The 23,327-nt window shown below is 38.0% G+C and overlaps 2 protein-coding genes across 2 annotated transcripts; both read right to left on the reverse strand.

Moving 5' to 3' along the window:
- Positions 1-5: 5 nt before the first annotated feature.
- On the reverse strand, positions 6-12,758 carry LOC134742862 (kinesin-like protein KIF18A). The gene is made up of 12 exons (XM_063676047.1): positions 12,034-12,758; positions 10,192-10,410; positions 8,799-9,004; positions 7,974-8,118; positions 5,893-6,058; positions 5,044-5,130; positions 4,461-4,555; positions 1,846-2,746; positions 494-616; positions 343-426; positions 192-275; positions 6-124 (listed from the first exon to the last, which is right to left on the reverse strand). Exons 1-12 carry the CDS (start codon positions 12,580-12,582, stop codon positions 6-8), a joined length of 2,778 nt encoding a protein of 925 aa, XP_063532117.1. The 5' UTR covers positions 12,583-12,758.
- A 4,281-nt stretch (positions 12,759-17,039) lies between these two features.
- Positions 17,040-21,587, reverse strand: LOC134742821 (odorant receptor 49b-like). Its single transcript, XM_063676008.1, has 5 exons — positions 20,737-21,587; positions 20,374-20,473; positions 19,789-19,893; positions 17,270-17,425; positions 17,040-17,106 (listed from the first exon to the last, which is right to left on the reverse strand). The coding sequence occupies exons 1-5, from the start codon at positions 21,543-21,545 to the stop codon at positions 17,056-17,058; spliced, it is 1,221 nt and encodes a 406-aa protein (XP_063532078.1). The 5' UTR covers positions 21,546-21,587; the 3' UTR covers positions 17,040-17,055.
- Between the last annotated feature and the right edge of the window lie 1,740 nt (positions 21,588-23,327).

Here is a 23,327-nt window from a genome sequence, read left to right on the forward strand (position 1 = left end):
CGACCTTACTGCCTAGACATTAAGGTGTACAATAACATACCCTGTGTGTTCCTGGTGAGCGGCGTGCCGTCGCGCGCCAGGCTGGAGCCGAAGCCGGGCGCGCCTTGCCCACCACGGGCTTCACCTATGCTGTACCACAACACGTGAAACACGACCTTACTGCCTAGACATTAAGGTGTACAATAACATACCCTGTGTGTTCCTGGTGAGCGGCGTGCCGTCGCGCGCCAGGCTGGAGCCGAAGCCGGGCGCGCCTTGCCCACCACGGGCTTCACCTATGCTGTACCACAACACGTGAAACACGACCTTACTGCCTAGACATTAAGGTGTACAATAACATACCCTGTGTGTTCCTGGTGAGCGGCGTGCCGTCGCGCGCCAGGCTGGAGCCGAAGCCGGGCGCGCCTTGCCCACCACGGGCTTCACCTATGCTGTACCACAACACGTGAAACACGACCTTACTGCCTAGACATTAAGGTGTACAATAACATACCCTGTGTGTTCCTGGTGAGCGGCGTGCCGTCGCGCGCCAGGCTGGAGCCGAAGCCGGGCGCGCGCGGGGCCCCGGCGCGCCGCACCGGCAGCGCCTTGCCCACCACGGGCTTCACCATGGATACTGGTCAATGTAAAAATCTATGTTAGGTTAGGTATTTTATGGTCTTAATCGGCAATTAGCGCCATGCATGTTTTTTTTTTTTTGTAATCATAATTTGTATCGTTTAAACACCGGAAAAAATAAAAATAATTTTGTAAGCCCTCATATTATTTTATATTAAAACCTATTTGAAATGTTGAAAAATTTTGAGCGGTTGAAACGCTCATAATTTTTGGCGCGAATTCAACAGAGCGCGATGACGTCACACGTTGGACGGTCCAATTGACGTTTGCTACTAATGACACTTATGTAAACTAATCTGTCGAACGCGTAACGTCACGTGACGTTTTGCGCGTTTCGCTCACTAGCTTTTCGCGGGCAAATTTTTGTACTTTTCATTTATTATTTTAATAACGGTAATACATAATATGTAACATGATATAACGGTAACAAACATCCGAATAAAAAATATTTCGTTCGAATATAAACTTCATGCATGAGGCTAATTACACTTCACAAAATGTCGGTTTTCGAAAGAAAAGGCATGAGTTTACTAAACCTCGTAAGGCCCAATGTGCATTACAATGTACACTTTGTTTCAATCTATTTTGAACCTTACACTAACGGAATTAAGTAGAATTTATTTTGTTTTATTGTTTTCTAAAACAAACGAAAGTCACCCTAATCTTCTATACAACAAGGTTCAATTTAAAAATAGGAAAACTTTGTATGATGGGCCTTACGAGGTTAAATCAGAAATCACAGTAGCCTTAGCATAAGAGCGCCGCGCCACGATAGTATCTCGCCCGAGAGAAAAGACTACCCGTCCCTGTCTAAATAATACAGTTACAAAAAAACGTTTAGTCTATCTCAAGGGGAGATACTGTCGCGATGCTTTTCTGCTAAGCCTGCAGATGTACCTAAAATAAAAGTTGAAAAGTTCCCTGGATCTCTTAAGAATCCAAATAACAAAAAAACCAAAGAAAAGAATACTCTTAATATAAATCCAAATTGGCTCTACCGTTTACTAAAAATCTGCGATGTGGCAGCCATTCTGATAACTTCATTATTCGTTAAACTACCCTAATAACTGTCTCAAAATATCGCTGGTTTCCATATTAAAACTACCTAAATTAAATTTATACTAAAACTTGAATTATAATTATTTTATACAAAATAATTTTAATTTCATCTAAAATCAAATAAATTAGACTGTGTGTGACATTTAAAGACATAAAATTAATATTTACCTTTGTCATTAAAATTAATTGTCCTCTGCAGGTTGGTCCTGTCAGTCAGCCCTCGCTTCAAATACAAAGGTTCATGCTTCACGTTCAGTTTCAAATTGGGCTCCAATTTAGGTTTCTTCAACAACTCCATTTTACCGGCCAGCACAAAAGTGGAGTTTAAGTCGTTTGGATCTATAATTCCCACGTTTTCTATATCAGACACCACATCAGCCTCTCGCTTTACCTTTTTAGCCGAGTTCAGGGTTCTTGTCGCGTCTAAATTCTCGAAAGAATCATCGATGACTATAGTCTCGTTATTGGCCAGCTTTATAGGCGTACCTTTGCGTTTCTTTGGCGAAACTTCACGGTTCTCCACATCGGTTGGGTCGTCACTATCTGTGACAATATCGACCGTCGAGTTTAATTTATTCTGGGCATCATCTTCGTTTAGGTTTAGGCAAGAAATTGACTTGAATTGTGGATCGTTACACTCATTCTCCGTGTCCCAGGATATAGATTTCATAGATTTAGCTTTTTTCATAAGATCTATGTATTCGGTCGCTAACGCTGGAGGTACTTTGTCGTAACCTTTTAAGGTTAGGTAAAGCTTTCTGAGCATGCTGGGCATGTCGCTCATGTATTCTGTAAACATGCTTATTTCCTTGTTCTGTATCCAGAGCAGTTTGTTTCTGAGGATGTCACTCGCTTTGGTAAGTCTTAGTTCTCTTTGGAGGATGATTTTGTCTGTGAAGTCTCTTAGGTCTTGGCAGTCAGTGACAGCTTGTTCTAAGGTAGTTTGTAATCGTTGCCAGCTCTCGTCGCATTTGGTTTGTGCTGCGAGTATTTTCGCGTCTAAATGTTCAGCCTTTTTTTCGTAACTTTCGGCGGCGCGCTCTTGGCGGGGGATGTCTTCGGTGACCATCTAAACAATGGAATAATCGATAAAATATTAGTGTCCGATCGAAGATTCGGTTTCGGCCAAAAAATCCTGTTTTGGCCGTAGTTTCGGCTTCGGCTAAAAAACGGCCGAACCTTTCGGCCAGGCCGACACTTACGAAATGGTACTTCGTAGATACTATGAAACTAAAATGTGTGACAAAGACCAAAGAGAGTTGGGGAACAAGTAGGACAACAATATTAATATTATACTGATTGTACTTATACAGAAAATAATTGGTTTATTGGAAAACACATTTTCCCTATTGAGGGCGCCACTGAACGGTCGACACAGTTTTTTTAACGATTTTAACAAGTCGACAAAAGTTTCGGTTTCGGCCGAAAGTAGAGCCAAAGCCGAACCGTCAGTTTCAGTTTCGGCTTAGGCAAAAAAACATGTTCTGGTCGGACTCTATTTATGAATTTAATATTTAGCAGTTAGAAATTTACTCAATTTAATTTGGAGCTTGATGTAAGTTTTTAACTGAGTTTATAAAGTTGTTAGAAACTTGTTGGAAAGTAATTCGAGCGTATCGATAACAAAAATAGTTCGACGGCGGTACAGAATAGAAACTTAGAATTAATTAATTGACGTCCAATCCCTATAGCATAATAGGCTATTTAGTATTTACTAAGTAGATATGTTGGAATCTTATTTTTTTGTTATTCGCGAAGTTTACCCGATAGTCTCAGGACTTTCAGGCACTTATATCATTAAGTCGGTTCAAACGCGTTTCGAAGGTAATAATACATCAATTAGGCACAATACCTATTAAGGCTATGCCGTATAAGATTTCTACTTAATTTCCAATTGAACATAAGGCGAGGTAATTATTACTTAATGAAGTTAGGCTTCTATAATCTTCAAACCTTGAAAATTGAAGCATAAATCAAAGCCTTCTGGATGGCTAGCACACACTTACCGTGGCCCGCGCGACTTGAAAAAATTATGTCGCGTAGATGCGTCATTCTCACATGAGTTTCGGGAAAATGTGCTAGCCATCCTGGGGGCCTAGCAGAGATGACAATCGTTGATAGAAAACGCCAATAGGGAATATTACGCGAAACTCTGCGTAGCAGGCGCCAGGGCGTCACTACTACAATCTGAGGGTCTATCGTGAAACAAGAAAATTTCTTTATCTAACATCTCTGTCACTCTTGCATATTCGAGCGATAAAGAGGCAGATAGCGAATTTTCGGTTTCTGTAAGCAAACCGCCTTGGTGCATCAATATCATATTTTATTATCTCTGAAAACTTGTCAAAAACCTGTTAAAGGTATGTATAAGTTACTCTATGGTTTATTAAAAAGGCTAGTCCTGCACTCTGGTAGCAAAACATTGTATTGGAACATAAATAATGTATGGAAATAGTCACGTGACTTTGCGGCATCTGTCATCCTATACATTTACATTTTTAGGGTTCCGTACCCAAAGGGCAAAAACGGGACCCTATTACTAAGACCCCGCTGTCCGTCTGTCTGTCTGTCCGTCTGTCACGAGGCCGTATCTCATGAACAGTAATAGCTAGACAGTTGAAATTTCTACAGATGATGTACTTCTGTTGCCGCTTATAACAACATGCGTAATGGTCATTTTGGCTAGCCTCCCTGTAGTATGGATAAATGTTAAGACCGCCATATACTAAACATTTTTTTATACGAGTATAATAAAACGGTAGGTAATCAGTATAAGCACTCACCAGTTCGATGGCCTCGTTGGAGGATCTATGCGCCAAGTCGGCTACGTGCGTGAAAGCGCGCGAGCGGAGGCGGTGCCGCAGTGCTAGCACCTTGCCTATACACACATTTAATGATAATGCGGTCAGCTTTATCAAAAAAAAATATTTTCAGGCATGTATTTAAAAAAAAAATCGAATTTCTGTCAATCTCTCTGAAGGGAAGCGCGGGAGTAGACCCTAAGATAAGAGTCTTTACCAATATTGTGTCGCATTTAAATGACTGGAAATAATGGCGACGCATTTTATCTAATCAGTTACTACGTTCTGAGTTCTAAGGTACGATTTTAAGTGACTGGAAGGAGGTTCCGAGTTCTGAACTTAATGTATTCAAATCCAAAACAATTATTTAATTGAAAATTTCGTCGTCCAATCAATCTGTAACTTTTAAATAGATCAGATCATCGATTTACCCACCACTCAACAAATGTTGTTCACCATATTTTGCGAAAGGGTCAGACTAAAGTATGTAAGCATAAATTTTCTTATGATTCGGACGTTTAAAAAAGTTTAACTATTCAAGCGATTAGTTCAGCTGAAATCTTACTCCTTGTTTGCAGCCCGTGTAGATGCCTCTCGCAGGGGACGTGCAGGTTCTCGGCTTCCAGGATACGACGGCGCCACTCCGCTCGGGCTGTTGTTAAATCATTTCATTTTTTATAGTCTATTTGACTGTATTTAAAATTAGTTATTTACGATACAAGTGCGGAAAAGAGGAAATTCGAAACGAGTGGCGATAAATTAAAACACGACCGCAGGGAGTGTTTTAAATCGACACGAGTTGCGAATTACCTTTTCGCACGTGTATCGTACAACGTTTTACAGTACATATGGCCCTTTAAACTTTCGACATATGCACGAAAAGTGCTCATTCCCGCACTAGTGCGAAAAAGTAGCACCATATGTACTGTAAAAATTATTTTACACCATGCAACAGATTAATAGATAAACGTGGACAGCAGTTATTTTAAGACACAATTTCTATTTTAAAACCTATAGAAAACTATAAAGAGTATTGTAGATAATTTGATTGTGACGTCACATGCTAATGTTACATATAAATTTCATATTAGCAAAATCATTTTGACAGTTCGAAAAAAGAAACTGATTTGACTAGTAGTTATATTTGACTAGTACTTAGTAAATTACTGTTACTGTACATACAACACTACCACCACAGACTCTCTAACTAAACACGTTTATTACGACAGATATGGCCGCTAGGTGGCGCAAGCGCGAGCAGGCATCCGCTCCGTAGCGGTGCGCGGCAACCACTATGGCTAGACACCAAAATCGGTGCGGGCCGCATGTACTTGTAGCGACGCGACGAAATCGCGGAGTGAGCCACGCCTGCTACCACTGGGAAAGCTTAAATGGCGTATTTTTAATTTTTTACCTTTCTCCTTGGCCAAGTTGGGCTGCTCCTTAACTACTGGAGGTGCCACACTACTTAATGACAGCTTGGCCTCCAACTCTTTGACTTTCTTCTTTAATTCTTCCACTGTCTTCACGTACTGCGAGAGTTTCATGTCGCCGTCCACTATGTTCTTCTTGATGCTCAGCTGTTAACAAATTATGAGAAATCAGTAAGTAAATAATAGTCAGTTTTTAGGGTTCCGTACCCAAACGGTAAAAAAACCGGCCAAGTGCGAGTCGGACTCGCATTCCAAGGGTTCCGTACATTACACAATTTAAACAATGTATTTTTTATGTTAAACGTGAGTAAAATGTCTTTAAAAAACCCGTAGGGGTCGGATCAAAAACTAAGTAATTAAGTCCGACTCACGCTTGACTGCAATTTCTAATAGGTTTTCCTGTAATCTATAGGTAAAGATCTATTTTGTGTATTTTTTTCAAAATTTTAGACGAAGAATTTTAGGAGATAAAGGGGGGGAATGGTATTTTTTTGCCTATTTTCTTGAATAACTTCTAAATTGTTTATCGTAAAATTATAAAAAATATATATTTGAGATTCTCACAATGAGCTCTTTCATTTGATATATAACACGATATAGTTTGAAACAAAATATATTTTTTAATTTTCTCATTTACCCCCCAAAAGTGGCCCCCATGTTTAATATTAATTTTTTTACATTAGATGTCCGTCTCTGGGTCACAAACTTACATATGAGTACCAAATTTTGAACTTAATTGGTCTAGTAGTTTCGGAGAAAATAGGCTGTGACAGACGGACAGACAGACGCACGAGTGATCCTATAAGGGTTCCGTTTTTTCCTTTTGAGGTACGGAACCCTAAAAAGAGACTGAGATACAGCCTGGTGACAAACGGACAGACAGAAGACAGACAGACAGCAGAGTCTTAGTAATAGAGTCCCGTTTTTACCCTTTGGGTACAGAACCCTAAAAAAGCAATCCTTAGAAAATAAAAAATAATTGTCTTCTAAAAATATCTACTTATCTATCTTAAAGTCGCGGCGGGATATCGCTAAGTAGCGATATCCCGCCGCGCCTTTGATCTCAAAAAAAAATATATAGATAATTATTTTTTATAGATCCGCCACGCCACCGAGTCCCTCTCTAATTATTATACATACCTAGTTAGAAAAAGACATTTACTGTACATATGGTGCTACTTTCTCGCACTAGTGCGTAAAAGAGCACTTTTCGTGCATATGTCGAAAGTTTAAAGGGCCATATGTACTGTAAAACGTTGTACGACACACGTGCGAATAGGTAATTCGCAACTCGTGTCGATTTAAAACATTCCCTGCGGTCGTGTTTTAATTTATCGCCACTCGTTTCGAATTTCCTCTTTTCCGCACTTGTATCGTAAATAACTATTAACTATTAAAATTTGATTAATATGAAAGTTTCTTTTTTTTTTCTCGCAAGTGTGTTGAAAAACGTGTATGAAACGCGTGTGCATTGGTCATTACACACATCGGCTTTCTTATTGCGCGCTCGCTTACAGCTCGCGCGCACAATATCGCCTCGTGTGTGATGACCAACTTAGCACACTTGTATCATAATGTACTATTTCATCACACTCGCTCAGTAAATGTGGAATTGTACGCAGGCTTAGCGGGAACTATACAAAAGCGTTTTCCCTATGGAGTTATGAAGTTTCAAGTATTATAATTAACAGTCTTTTGTCTTTATACTTCATTTTTGTATCGCCAGTGTGATGAAGAACATTGTATATCACTCGGGGCGTAATAATATTGCAAACTCGAATCTATAAACCGCTCCCGCAAGCCGTAGCGATTTAACTATACTCTCGTTTGCAATATTTAACTTACGCCCCATGTTGCACAATGTACTATTAATAAACCACAAAATGCACCTCGCAAACGTAAAACTTAGTATCAATTTATAAAGCTAGATAGAGTGGCAGCCTACTGGCTATTTGCAATGTTTGCGGTGTCCGACACGTAGGTATGAATCCGAGGTCACGCGGAGAGTGACATAGGCCCGGTCTGGGTTTCTTGGATCGTAAGTAATAATGTTCATATTTACCTGTATCTTGTTAGCGCGCGCAGCGTACTTGAGCGTGTTGTAGGTGTCTTCATAGCTCGCGGCGGCGGGGGAGATGTTTGCAATCATCACAGTTTTGCAGTTGCCGCCGAGACTGTCCTTTAGGAGGCGCGTGAGCTTCGAGTCTCTGTAACAACATATCAAATTCGTTACTAATTTATCCAATCCCTCAACACCCAGGGGTATAAGTTTGCCAACCGAAAAACCACCGTAAAATTTTAATATTACAATTTTGATTCTCTTTGAACTGAATTTTTGTCAGATGGCAATGGCAGATAATGTCCAAAGACGCAACTTGGACTCCGCTTGTTGTCCCGCCCATGTGCCGGCAGTCAATGCCACTGTCAGAGCGAGAAACTAATATAATTATGCGTGTGTGATAGAGATAGGAAATGGCGGGTCTATGTACGAAAATCATTGTGCATACTTTAGTTTAAGGCCAGACCAGACCAGAGCGCTGGTGGCCTAGCGGTAAGAGCATGCGACTTGCAATCCGGAGGTCGCGGGTTCAAACCCCGGCTCGTACCAATGAGTTTTTCGTAACTTATGTACGAAATATGATTTGATATTTACCAGTCGCTTTTCGGTGAAGGAAAACATCGTGAGGAAACCAGACTAATCCCAACAAGGCCTAGTTTCCCCTCTGGGTTGGAAGGTCAGATGGCAGTCGCTTTCGTAAAAACTAGTGCCGACGCCAATTTTTGGGATTAGTTGCCAAGCGGACCCCAGGCTCCCATGAACCGTGGCAAAAATGTCGGGACAACGCGAGGAAGATGATGATGACACTTTAGTTTAAATATATGTCACCTGTAAGGTATGTAGCTGCTCCCGTCAGCAAGCTTGTTGATGCAGTTCCCCAGCGACAGCAAGCTCCGGTTGATATTAGCACCCTCTTTGAAGCGCTCGCCGCTGCTGCCAGTGGCGGACGCGCGCTCGCTGCCCGCCAAGTCGATCATGGAGAGTTTTACGACTCGGGCTTGGCCGCTCGTCTTGTACCGCATTTTTATATACACCTGAATAATATTATGTTAGTTAGTACAATCTGATATTTAGTTGACTGGAAGAGAGTGCCATTTGGCATTAAGTCCGCCATTTGTACATTGTTGTATATATTTTGTGCAATAAAGTTTAAATAAATAAATATTTACTACCCACAAGCCTTGCAAATCACTTGTATAGATAATATCTCTCTCTCTCTCTTATTGTATTGACTGATCTGTGATAAACAAATGTATGGCAGATGATTCCGCCAGCATCATGCTTCGAGTAATATAGTTGTGAGCATCTACATGGTCGAGGCATATGGAGTTACGGCGCGTCTTGATGGAGTTAAAGGATCTTAAACCTTCTATACAGTCATTACATTACACCGCGTCATACGTAACAACGGTCACCAGCACTGTCTTCAGATAGCAGATGTTGTGTAATTTTACAAACAATTAAATATGAAATCTGAAATGATGGAGTCAAACAGCGCTCATGAAATTTTAATCTTTGTTTATGTTCTTCTGTTATATGTTAATTTTGATTTGTTTACTATGTGTGTGAAATGTCTATTGGTTTCACAGTGCTTTGGATCACTGTTATGCTGTGAAATGTAATGAAAAAAAAAATAAAAAAAAATAAAAAAAAATAAAAAAAAATAAAAAAATGTTTGACTTGGAATTCTGTTGAAACTGTACACTATTTGCATAATACATCATTAGTCATCAGGCTTGAAAATGTTCCGTGTCTAAAACAGGGTCAGTCTACTTCTATTATTTTACTGAACTCCTTTTCTTAGCTGCAAAATTGAGCCAGCCACTCATTGCCTGTTATGAGCATACATAGCGGTTTTTGGTGGGGTGATTTTGTGTATTATAACTTTGTTTATTGTAAAATAACTATGAATTAGAAATAGGTAGTAATGTGCAACAAATGTGCTTATTTTTTTGATAGTGTAAAACATTCCCACACCAAAAACCCCGATGTATGGTCATGGTGTCTTGTTGCAAAACCTTTACAACAACTGGAGAAACCCTGGGGTTTAGTGTACCTGACTGCGAGAAACCCTAGACTAGAAAAATACCTGAAAAACTGCGTGAATCCTCGAGCTCTCTGCATTGGCATCAGTGGGGTGCTGGGTTCTGTTCTTGTTCTCTAGCATACTCAGCAGCTCCCAAGCAGTGTTGATGATCTAAACCCTAGACTAGAAAAGTACCTGGAAAACAGCATGACTCCTCGAGCTCTCTGCATTGGCATCAGTGGGGTGCTGCGTTCTGTTCTTGTTCCCGTTCTCCAGCATATTCAGCAGTTCCCGGGCAGTGTTGATGTTCTCTAACGTCAGCCCGGCAACCATCACTCCGTACTTTGAGTCTTCTCGGAGTTGGAGGGGGGTTTTTGAGGGTTTGAGAAGGTCGTAAACATTTTCATTGTAGACCTGGGAGAATGTGTGTTTTTAATATGCTGAATTATGATTTACATAGTAAATAGACTCGTCCATAATGTAAAAAGCATATTTATCAAAAACAGTAATTTAGCAACATTTATAATAATATAACAGACAAAAAACATATTGTGTGCAACAAGTACATAATAAGGGTTCTTAACCTTTCATATGCACATGTAAAAAAATTGACATATAAATAGCAATCGTGACAACTTCATGTTTAAGTTGAATATACACAGTGGCGTTCGTTTAAATCGTTAAAAATCGTTATGGACACCTGTATCCTGCCAAGTCTAACTTACGGAAGCCAAACTTGGACATACACAAATAAAGTGTGTAAAGCTATAACGACCTGTCAAAGATCGATGGAGAGAAGTCTATTAAATATAAGAAAAATACAGAAAATTAGAAGCGAAATAATACGTCAAAAGACCAAACTTACAGACGCTCTTCAACAAACTCTTTATCTAAAATGGCAATGGGCAGGTCATGTATCCAGATATCGGGACAAAAGATGGACACTGGAAGCAACAAAGTGGACTGGACCTGTAGGACGGAGGCGCTCAGGAAGGCCCAAAAAGAAATGGATAGACGACATCTCCTCCGTCGCAGGAAAAGACTGGCTCCAAAAAGCCCAAGACAGGGATGAGTGGAGAAAAAGTGAGGAGGATTTTACCCAGCAGTTGGGATCTGCAGTCAGCCCCAAAACAAAGCCAAAGTAAAAACACAAAAACAAGAAAAAAACTTGACTGTAGAACAAACAAAGCTTAAATAATAATAATATAATAATACACAGTGGCTAAAAAATAAGTGCATTCCCATTACCAGGGAGGTTTTGGGATTATACTGAGCAACTTTTAGTACAAAATCGCAAAAAACATATACCCTCCCGTAGAAAATGGACCAGCCAAAATGTATGAAACAGCCAAATTTTTTTCGCAATATCGAAATAAAAGTCCATAGTAAAAGTTGCTTAGTATAATCCTAAAACCTCACTGGCAACGGGAATGCACATATTTTTTTGCCACCATTTGTATTTGGAGCAGATCTGCTTGTAAGCATACGAAAGGTTAATATTTAAAATTCAAGGGCTGAAGTTACAAAACGAATATCCAAGTGTGCCCTATAAAGTATTCGCCACACTGGATGCGTTCTGCGGGCACCAGTCAGGTCAACTTCAACTTCAAAGGTTGCTGTCAATGTTGTTCATACATAATGCGGGTTTGACCTGACCGCTGCCCGTAGAACGTATCCAGTGTGGCAAATCCTTTAAGGGTTAGGTAAAAGCACAGTGGTGTTTATGATTTTATCTTCTTTTTCTTTTACTGTCATAATTTTTATAAGTAAGCAGTCAAAAACATCAATTCATAATACTTTGTGTACTAGACTTCTAAATTCATATAAGTACTTAAAAGTAATCTGGATTGCTAGCCAGTAAAGTAAACTAATAGTGGTAATTTATTTAACACAGATGACTTTATAGTCTTTATACAGCTAGCTAAAACAGCAATTGTTTCCAAATTCATATATTTTGTGTTACTTTCAAAAGCTGATTTTCTGGCAAGTGTCTGATTTCACTTGTAAAATACAACACTTAAATTAAAAAGTACTTACTTCAATATAAGAAACACCGATGTCAAACTCTCTTTCCTTTTCAAAGGAATGTATAGTGTAGAAGAGATGCTCCATAGTCAGGTATGTTATCCCCGGGTTCTCCTTACTGCCTATCATTGTGAAGGTCTTGCCCGCTCCTGTCGCGCCGTACACGAACACCGAACAATTGTAACCCTCCATCAGTGACGACAAGACATCTTTAGTAGTCGACTCGAAAATATCCTTATTACTAGCTGTTTGGCCACAAACATTGTCAAATACAAACTTCAGCTCTTTATTCGCTCGCCGTAACACATTCTTTGTTGGCTGCTGGACGCCTTGGTAGAAAAACGGACGCATTTCTTCCTTGGGATCAAAAACTAACATAGTATCGTCAACAACATCGACCACCACACGGTTGTTTGCCCCCTTTTCCCTTTCGTTCAAAGGCCGGACGCGTACCACCACTTTTATATTAGCTGCCATGTTCAGCGTAGATCCACACTTTGATGGCAAAGCACCAGACTTTAACTTTGCCCCGATCAACGGAGCAGCTCGAACCATTTTCATCTCAACACATCTATCATCAATATAATGAAATTACACTGTTTCTGAACACCGATTAATATTTTTAACTTGGTTTTCGGTGATAAAACATTCAATGAAGCTGAATTAGCACTTTAAAATTAAGTTATTGAAAAATAGTTCGTAAACAGTCAAGTCAACGACTAAACAGCGTCCACTATGTAACCGTCAAGATTCGAATTTTAAACTGACAGTGAAGGGAATGCGATGCGCTCCGTTTCACGTACGACAGCACACACATGGTAATTTCTAATAGAAACTTGATACTATGTCTATGGTCGTCCCTTTCAAATGAGTCTAAAGGGCACTCCACACTTGTGTTTCAAACAAAGACAGAGAGAATCATACTATCTTTGTCTTACACTAGTACTAGCACCCAAAAGAAAGGATGAGTATAGTTTTTTTTTCTTATTTACTGACAATTTGGTTTCACCAACTATTAATATTAATCATTCGTCGGTCACGCAAGAGCTAGTCTGTGCGCAAGCGCCATCTATCAATACAGAATTCCGTCTGTTTAAAGGCCGTAACACACCATCGCACCGCACCGCGACCTTGGAACTGTTCTAGGAATAGGTAGTACTGGCGTGGGCACTATCGCACCGAACCGTCAAAACGGTGCGATCCTACCTTACAAATTGCCGCACACGTGCGCCAGTACTGCCAAGTGTCCCATATTTCCATGTTTTTAATTTTTTTTCATGGAAATATGGGACACTTGGCAACACGTGTCACATAGTTATGGGCGTAACACACCATCGCACCGCACCAAAGTCATTGTGCGACGCACCCATAACTAAGAGCGAGAAAGAGATATCGCTAATTTCTCGCTCTTACTTATGGATGCGTCGCACAATGACCTTGGTGCGGTGCGACGGTGTGTTACGCCCTTTAAGTTATTTATTTTGTATTACTGAAAACCTTGTGAATTATTTTTTCACAGAATTATAAGGCATAGATGCCTAGTCCGTCCATCGCTAGTGAAGCCATTTCAAGTGCGACGTCACGTCACACTCGTGTCATCGTATTCGAACGGCCCTCGCAGTACTCAAGGTCAAATCGGTTTGTGTACACCTCCCGTTTAAAAATCAAAAACAGGAAAGATGATTGTTTGTGCAGTGAATGTGTCACAACGCATCAAATCATAAAAACAAACCGCCTTATATTACATTTCACGGGTTAGTATCGAGTTTAATGTGATATTTTTAGGTAATCGTAAATACAAAAAGCCAAATTTTCGTCAGCCGCCATTTCTTATAAATGTTGCCAGTGTAGTGAATGTTTTTTCCTCCAAATGGGACATGAACTTACATTCTAAAATGAATACGCTTAATTGAAGTTCCTTGTATAATTATAGAAAATTATATATTTTAACATTTTTCATTCTTTTATTTCAAAAATTAAAGTTTTTTAATCAAATAAGATTATTTATTTATTTAGTTTTTTCTTATTTTTATTTTGTGTAATGTTCGTTTTAGATTTAAATTTCGGAAAATTTCAGTTAAATGCCTACAATACGAAAAAAAGTTTCACTTGCATCGTGGTTTCCTAAAGCAACACAATGATTTTTATTATTTTATATACATTTGTTAAATAAAAAAATAGTAAAAACGTATCAGCTTATTTTTGAATTGAATTGAATTGAATTGAAATTCTTTATTTCGAACTTGACGTCCATAGGGTTAGGTCATACAATAACTTAATCTAGAGTTAGTATTACAATTAATTAGACAAGACATACAATTGGACAAAACAAACAGAACAAAACATTACATAACAGAACATTACATTTATAACTTTCGCGGCGGAGCAGCAACAGCAACAGGTGCGTGTAGCTGCATGTACCGCTTGACTAGGGGCGAGTCCCAACGCTGCGCCAGCGTACTTAGGATGCTGTTCGTGCTGTTTAGTCTGCGATTGAGGAGTGACGCGCATCAATTCCTCATGATGGCAAAAAAACAGTCTGTTTGAGCCTCAGCAAACATCGCTGAGGCACTACAATACCGCGGCAACCTGAACAGCATCCTAAATGCATCATTGTATTGGACACGCAGAGCGCCGTTTTTATTGAAACCATATTTCACAAAGTACAGAAATTAAATAAATCTCTAAAAAAAACATAAAAAGCTTTTTCAACAAAATATCTACACACTTCCAAATTATTAATAACTAAGTGTAAGGATGATGTTAAAATTTCCCTACTTCGAGGGAAATAAATATATACTGGCAACATATTTTTGTATATATGTGTGTGTGTTGCTGGGCGTAAAACACGAGCATTCCACGCACACATCAATCTTGTTTCGGCTTCACTTTTGGCCGATTAGCCGTATGGGGACCATCTGTCTATGTGTAATTAGTCTAAGTATTTTTTTATTAAGTGGTCAGGGTATAATTATCAGTGTATATTTCCATATGTAAAGCATGTTTTAATAAATAATACAATGTTATAAACATAAGTATGCCTTTTATTAACATGACTATACTTGGTCAAGCAAATCCTGTCAGTAGAAAAAGACGGCAAATTTAAAAAATGTAGGCGCGAAGGGTTACCGTCCCATAGAAAATTTGAATTTCGCGCCTTTTTCTAATGACAAGATTTGCTTGACTAACTATACATACTTTACCTATTATATAAACTTTTATCTAGTATATATAGGCTAGTTGTGCAAGTGTTTTATTATTTTTTCAACACACTTGCTCAAAACGACGTTTTTATTCCACCGATTTTTGGCTCATAATCCTAGATATTAAACACGCGTGCTCTTTCAGTGTATTATTCCACTAGTGCTCTTTCATTATATTATCCGACTCAATTAAGAAGGTAACTGATTGCTAATAATATGCATGGAAAGGGAGCCTTCTTTAATTGGTCAGACTGGCGGGCACTGGCGCGCTCCTCGCGCCTGCGCGGTGCGCGGCCCGGCCGGCCCGCCCGCCGCGCCGCCCGCGGCCGGGGCGAGGGGCGGCCGGCAGTATGACAGATGCAACACACAATACTAACTGTTTTAACTATTAAAATTTGATTAATATGAGTTTCTTTTTTTCTCGCAAGTGTGTTGAAAAACGTAGTATGAAACGCGTGTGCATTGGTCATTACACACAACGGCTTTCTTATTGCGCGCTCGCTTACAGCTCGCGCGCACAATATCGCCTCGTGTGTAATGACCAACTTAGCACACTTGTATCATAATGTACTATTATTTTATTTAAAAACACATAGCTGCAGCTAAGCGAACATGTTTTTTGCTGACATTAAAAGGATTAAACGCTCGAACAGTGCACGAGGAATAATAAAATTTAGTTAAACCTTTTGTACTCCGAACTAAATCAAAATTAATTTCGTTTCCAAGAAGGCCTTATTGTGCGGACGTCGCTGTATAAGAAACAAATACAATTTCCTCTTAATTTCCGCCACTGATCTTATCAGGGTGTAACGAGACTCTTAGCATTCAGCGGAACTTCCTCCCGAGTTTGGCAGGGTTTTATTGGGCTTTATTTATAATTCCTACAGCTAGTAATAGCTGGCAAAGGAAGTTACGAAGTCGTAATCTTGATAATTCTATCGCCTAAGCCGCGCAGTAGATTGAAATGAGCCTCCATGGGCTCACCTATACCATTGTATTCGCAATAAAATTACCATTATTTTGATATATGTATAATTCAAGCGTCAGACAGATGGGTGCAATTATCGATTTTAACTCACCTGGAAAAACATAGGCAACCTAATTTATTCATGTTGTAGAAGTTGTATACTTTCCATTGGAACTTATTCCGTTCGTCAGACAAATCGGTGAAATTTGAAGAAAAAAATATATTTTCAAAAATTTCTTAAAAATAGCCTTGACCATATTTCTTTAGGCAACCCTATTTATTTATGTTCAGGAACATATTTTCATAAAATATAAGTTTCATCCGTCAGACGTATGGGTGAAGGTCGACCATATATAACGTATCTCCTAGTAGTAGTAAGTTGGGCCGATGACTCGAGGGTTCTTCCTTAAATGTGCCATGCGACGGGGAACTGTTCTCAGACGCCCTGTAGCTCGAAGCAATTTGCCCGGAAAGTTAACTGTAGCAAATTGAGATATATTGTATCTAACATATAACAATAGATCGAATAAGTATTGTGAGTAGTGCGTCATTATACGTTGAGAACTAAAGAGCTCTTTGCAAGGATGCCTGTGTTTTACCCCGGCAAGTGTACGGTTTGTGTTACTACTTTGAATTGGGCTTGTGTTACTACTTTGAATTGGGTTTGTGTTACTACTTTGAATTGGGCTTGTGTTACTACTTTGAATTGGGATTGTGTTACTACTTTGAATTGGGCTTGTGTTACTACTTTGAATTGGGCTTGTGTTACTACTTTGAATTGGGATTGTGTTACTACTTTGAATTGGGCTTGTGTTACTACTTTGAATTGGGATTGTGTTACTGCTTTGAATTGGGCTTGTTTTACTATTTTGTTTTATTCAGTAGTGTAAAGAAACTGTAGCTGGCTCTTATGATCTGAAACAATGTTATACACGCTTTACAATTTAACATTTAACTTGGAAGAGGTAGCTATGGTAGACGAAATATAAAATGAGCCGATTGGTTATGACCATAATTATTATGACTAAAGTTTCAATTGAAATAGTACCCCGGTATTATTTAAAGTTTCATTACTTACTGCAGTAAAGGTGCTGAGAGACATTTCACTAAATGGTCCGGCTCTGAAACAAAGCCGTTTGGACGTGGTGAGTTGCAGCAAAACTACTTCCTTTTGTGTTTTCGCATCCATGGTTATCCATTTGCTTTCAAATATACCAGAGCTAACTGATAAACTCTGTAATTAATTAAGTTAAAAAAAATTGATTAACGGATTAAAGTCATGTCCCCATCTCTGGAAACAATCGTATTTGGTCGTTCATAAAGGACGGTCGGTGCTTTACATTATTTTCATATTCCTATGTTCTTACACACTAACATCAATATGTAAATTTTATGTTAGTGTGTAAGATATTTTTTGCTTTGCCCTACCAGGGTATCAGTGCCTCTTACTTTGCAAATACCATCTATGTAATGTAATGTACATGATTATGCAAATAAATAAATACAAATACAAATAAATAAATATATATATATATCTCCCTTTTATCAACGGCGTGATCTATTTAATCCTTTATAAATGCCACGAGGTATCAGGAGTATTAAAACTAGTTCAATTATATTTTTTTAATACAGTTGCTCAAAAAGTGCTACTTTTCGTGGCTGTTTAGCGTGCGGAAAGTTGGTTTTCGCGAACTAGTGCTTTTTACTTTTCCAATTTTTTTAAATTTTTACTTGTTCCAATTCATGACTACTTATTGATGAGTGTTAATAAGTTTCCTTTAAACGTCGTAATCAACATAAAAACCTACTGTTAATGTAAGAATACAAAAAATATGCATATTTCATATTTTATTACTTACCTCTTCATCATTATAAGTATTATAACACGTTTATTTTTTAATGTTGAAAAACCGTTCTTAATAAGTTGTCTGAATGGAACGGAACGCCTGTCAAAGAAGAGGCGTATTTTCTTACTGCAAACATGTTTTAAGTTTCCAAAGGTAACATTCGATATTGTTTTTATAAATATACGATACACAAATAATCGTAAATAACGATATTTAGGTAATAATAGTACAATGTTTTAATGTTTACAATTGTTTCTGTCTTATAGAACATGCATTTGAAAAAAAAGCTTTCATTGAAGTGGGTTCAATAATAATAACAAAATCTATTCTAGTCGAATAAAAGCTTGAAAAACACCTCTTCATAATGTCAATGTCAATGATGTCACAGAATTAATAATATAAAAGTTTCGAATTCCATTCCTTACTTGTTGTTTTTCTTATTTTTTCGCAACTGTATTAAAAAACGTCGTTCGATACACGTGCGGATATGTCATTCGTCACTCGTCCCGAGCAAAGATAGATATAACTCCGTAATAGATGGATACAGTCTAAGGAAAAAACGTGCCTCGAAAATCAAGAAAATTTGATTCTCGTTCAGAGGGCGCTACTAGTTTTGGCCTACAGTCGTATAGATGGCGTTGACGGTTTCGTTTGTTATTTAACAATTTTAACGCATATCAGTGAAAGAACATGGGTCAAAATCATAAAAATAATTAATGCAAATAAAAAAATCATTAATCTATATTTAAATACATTCTATCGTATTTTTATAAATCTTCATTTTTAGTTTTAAAGTGTGTCGACAGATGGCAGTGAATTTACTCGCCTACGGCTCGTGGCAAGATATCTCAGTACTCGTGAGGTAATGACATACTTTCCGCACTAGCATCGAAATGTACTATTTCAACACACTTGCTCGTGTTGTGGAACTTATTGAACCGTTTTAGGGTTCCGTAGTCAACTAGGAACCCTTAATATAGTTTCGCTACGCTTATATAAATATATAGTTGTCCGTCTGTTTGTCTATCCGTCTGTTCGTCCGCGGCTTTCCTCGGTGGTCGTTAGTGCTAGAAAGCTGCAATTTGGTATGGATATATAAATTAATTACGCCGACAGAGTGGTAGATAGAAACTGGAAAGAAAATCTTTTTAGGGTGCCTTCCCTACACGTATATTTTTTGCTCTGATGATGGAGACAGGAGGTCGCCATGGGAACGCTATGATAAAATAACGAAAACTAATTGTGTTTGGGGTTGTTAGAATTGTCTCGATGAGTATTAGTTGCCTTTGGAAAGAAAAGTACAGTCAGCGATAAAAGCTTGTAACTTATTCATTACCTACATTATCGAACTTGTGCGGTAACGTATGATAATACGATTGAGTTAAGATTGTAACTAATTGTTAAAAATATGTATGGAGACGGAGCCTTCTTAATTTGGTCGAGTAGATTATACAACATGGCGCCGGTCGCCATTTGCAGGGTCGCGGGCGCCATGCGCCAGCTGCAGCAGTGGCAGGCATATGACAGGTTTTTTGGACTTACTAATTATTTATTTATTTATTTTATTTATTTATATATAAATTCCATTTTTTTTCCTCGCAAGTATGTTTGTCATTACACGCATCGACTTTCTTATTGCGCGCGAGCTTAAAGCGAGCACAATATCGCCTCGTGTGTAATGACCAATGTAGCACACTTGTATCATAATGTACTATTTACTAACACCGTTTATTATTTATTTATTACTAACCTCTACTGTAACTTGATTGCTGAACCAATACAATATCAAAACTTGGATTAAAATGCCAAACCAGTATAGAAAAGCCATCACCATTCCTGGTAAATCGCCTGACGCCTGAAATGACAAATTTTAATTACTTATTAAATTATATTTCATTTGTGCTTAGAATAAATAAATTCCACTGAATGTTATTGCTCTCTTAGACATCGAGATTTTTGTAGAATCAAAACTATCAAACCCTTAGTTATAGCGAAAGACAATGTGAATATCGAGTCAGAAGCTGCAAGCGGTGGTACTTAACTACTTACACCTGCATTCACCTGCTCTTATTAGTTACTATCATTGTATACCAAATTGAACGCAATAAAAATGTACTACTATTGTGTTTTTGTTATTTCCATTCCACTCTTAAAAATGTTTTTTATATAATATTCACTAAAATATATAATTTTTCGAAAATTTCAGTTAAATGCCTACAATCTGAAAAAAGTTTCACTAAAACCACACAATTATTATTTTTTGTTTTCTGCGAAGACTGATACAGCACAAAATGTGTGCGCAGTAGACGATTAAGATTATACTATAGGCACTTACTTTTGAGATTTGTATGATGCAGTATCCTAGGTTTGAAGATATCACAATAAAGTATATAAACATCGGGGATGATATCAATTTTTGTAATAATTTCTGGTGCCTGCAAATAGATGCGACGGAGACAAGATAAAATACTGAATTTTGTCATTTTTCTAACGGAAGTTACTGTAGCGGCGATAGCAACATTATCATGGCTACTTTTACTTTAATTAACCTATTGGCCATGATGACCTAGCATATACGAGAACACAGCAAGAGTAAAAGGCAAGCAAGTGTACAGCAGTATTTCAAACATATCTCATAGAAGACGACAAACCGTTTTGGTTTTGAAATTCACTGCTATGAATATGAATGATATCTTACTCGATGAGAGACGTGTGGAAACGGTGAAATTTTATAATATTCTCGTGACTTCGTTCTTTGCTCTCAGGGTCTATAACTTTGGTACAATAGACGCGAGAAATCTTGAGCTGACCGGCGAAAAATATGAACGTAGATATTACCAACGAGTCCCAAGAGATGACATAAGAACTCATTATATTAGCTATAATTGTCTGAAGAGCCATAGAATAATAGTATCCTGGTGGAACCTCTTGGTTGAAAGGAACGTATATTTGGAAAAATGGTACGTAAATATCCGTTCCATTCTCCACAATTTGATTTTTCTCGTACGGCTCAATGCACAAACTTGTATTGACACAGATAACCATGAACCAAAATGTGTAAATGACTCTTCTACTCCTCCTAATATACTCCTCCATAACGTCGATAACTTCTCCATCTTCGTCAGAGAGCTGTCGCAGCTCTGTGCGTGACATATAGTCGATCAGTTTCTGCCAGAGATGATGGTCCTTTCGGAAAAAGACCGCCCTAGGTATGGCCAAGTGAAAAGGGACGGTTTGTAGAATGAAAATGAAAGCACTGGGATCTAAACTTATCAAACATTTTAAATACTGGCTGCAGAAAAAGGTCATTGTTATGTAATATACCAACTGTTTGAAACGGGTGGATTTTAATTCCATGTTCGGGTGCCAGTGTCCCGTAAGGTTCATAAAACGGAGAAACGGACCCATTGACGGGTGTTCAGGGTCTTCAAGACACTTTAGCATGTTTTGAAGCGAAAAACGCGATGTTATTTTATTTCTAGTTTGTTTATATCCTTCTATCGACATCTTTGAACGTTGGATGGCTTCCAAAGATAAGTCTAACGCTGTCTGAACTGAATCTATCGAATAAATGAACTGTACGACCGATCAAATATCTTATAATAAATTGGCGTGAGAATTCTAGTGGTGAATATTTTAGGCATGTGATTTGTGATACGGTAATAATAGTGCTAGACTTAATTCCTGACTGGATTTTTACTTGAATATTTAATTTCTATAATTTTCTTACCCTATTACAAAGTTTTTAATCGTTATACCTATCCAGTTATAAACGACAATGATTAACATACATAGCATTGAATAAAATACAAACCATTCAATTTAATTAATCGTGCGTAAGTCATGTTTTAATTAAGCTTTTACCGTGTTTATGCTTTTCATGGATAGTTTTAAATTTTTCGGAGTTGAATTTATAATAACTTACATGCTTTAATATTAACAACTTAACATCCCACATTTTCATTTTGAACAGGTTAGTTATTAACTAACTTTAATAGTTTATAAGCTTTATCATTGTTATTGATTCATATAATATTACATTTATTGAGGACTTGCCACATTTTAAGTTTTATTTTGTATTATGTCGACTTGCCGAGTTAATGTTGATAATATTAATTGGTATTGGTATGGAAATGGACGGATGCATGATAAGGATGAGATAATCCATACTTCCATATACAAATATTATAAATGCGAAAGTGTGTCTGTCTGTCTGTCTGTTTGTTACACTGTTACCTCTTCACGCTTAAACCGCTGAACCGATTTAGTTGAAATTTGGTATAGAAATAGTTTGAGTCCCGAGGAAGGACATAGGATAGTTGTTATCCCAAAAGTCATCCTTTAAGGGGGTGAAAGGGGGGGGGTGGAAGTTTGTATGGGGAATCAAGAAAATGTGACATGTTGTGACAAGGGGAAGGGGGGAGTCACAAACTATGTGACGTCACTTTAATTTATTTAAATTATTTTATTCGCTGTACAGGTAAATAAAAAGTTTTTGGAACTATAATCGTTTTTAATCATTTAATTTTCTTTCTTAATCTGTTTTGGGTTATAAAATTACTAATAGGCATTTCTTTTGTCAAAAATATTTTGATAAAATATTAATAATACTTTGCCGATTTCATTTAAAAAATGCGACGTCACACCAGGGGGGAGGGGTTTGCCAAATGTGACCAGTGGGACAAGGAGGGGGAGGGGTAAAAAAAAAACCTCGAAATTCGTGTGACGTGGATGCACCCTAATAAATATTTCTTCTTACTGTACCCAGTTAGCTACTAAATCACTTTTATTAAATTACGCTTCATTCGAACACTCACACAGTGTAAAGCAAATTTAATTTGGAACGCGCCCCGGACAACTGACGAAGGTCGAGAATTTCTTTTTTTTAAATGTTGCCCCGGATTTTTGCGTGTAGGCCACTGTGATTGTAGCAGAGACAAATAAATAATAAAGAATAAGTAAGATTAAATTATATTTTTAATGAGATTACTAGGTCAGTGCACTCTCATTTCTCTGTTCTGATCCGTCTCCGCTAAGTGGAGAGTCGAGAATCCCAGGAGGAGCCTACAACCACAATCATGGAAGCACCATAACACTTATCGCTATACCTGTGAAACGAATTTTGATGGGTCGACGTTTTCACAAAAAATGCTATTTAAAAATTCCTCGAGATTTCTTTAAAGAATCTTTTAAAAGTAGAGACTTTTTGGAACGAAGTTCCTTTTCAGACGATACGGACTTGGCGGATGGGGGATAGGCGAAAAAAAGTGTAAGATTTTTCCGTCACGA

This window comes from Cydia strobilella, chromosome 7 (genome assembly GCF_947568885.1).
Source record: "Cydia strobilella chromosome 7, ilCydStro3.1, whole genome shotgun sequence".
Taxonomy (NCBI): Eukaryota; Metazoa; Arthropoda; class Insecta; order Lepidoptera; family Tortricidae; genus Cydia; species Cydia strobilella.

Bases quoted from the DNA above. Each gene is read 5' to 3' on its own strand.
- LOC134742862 (XM_063676047.1), bottom strand. From the start codon at position 12,582: ATGAAAATGGTTCGAGCTGCTCCGTTGATCGGGGCAAAGTTAAAGTCT. The intron at 9,005-10,191 runs GTACTTTTCTAG...AATATTATTCAG, and splicing joins GGAGTCATGCTGTTTTCCAG to GTGTATATAAAAATGCGGTA. The intron at 617-1,845 runs GTAAATATTAAT...TACATTGACCAG, and splicing joins AATTAATTTTAATGACAAAG to TATCCATGGTGAAGCCCGTG.
- LOC134742821 (XM_063676008.1), bottom strand. From the start codon at position 21,545: ATGTCGATAGAAGGATATAAACAAACTAGAAATAAAATAACATCGCGT. The intron at 17,426-19,788 runs GTTAGTAATAAA...AATTAATTACAG, and splicing joins GCAATCAAGTTACAGTAGAG to AGTTTATCAGTTAGCTCTGG. The intron at 17,107-17,269 runs GTAAGTAATGAA...ACATTGTTTCAG, and splicing joins CTCTCAGCACCTTTACTGCA to ATCATAAGAGCCAGCTACAG.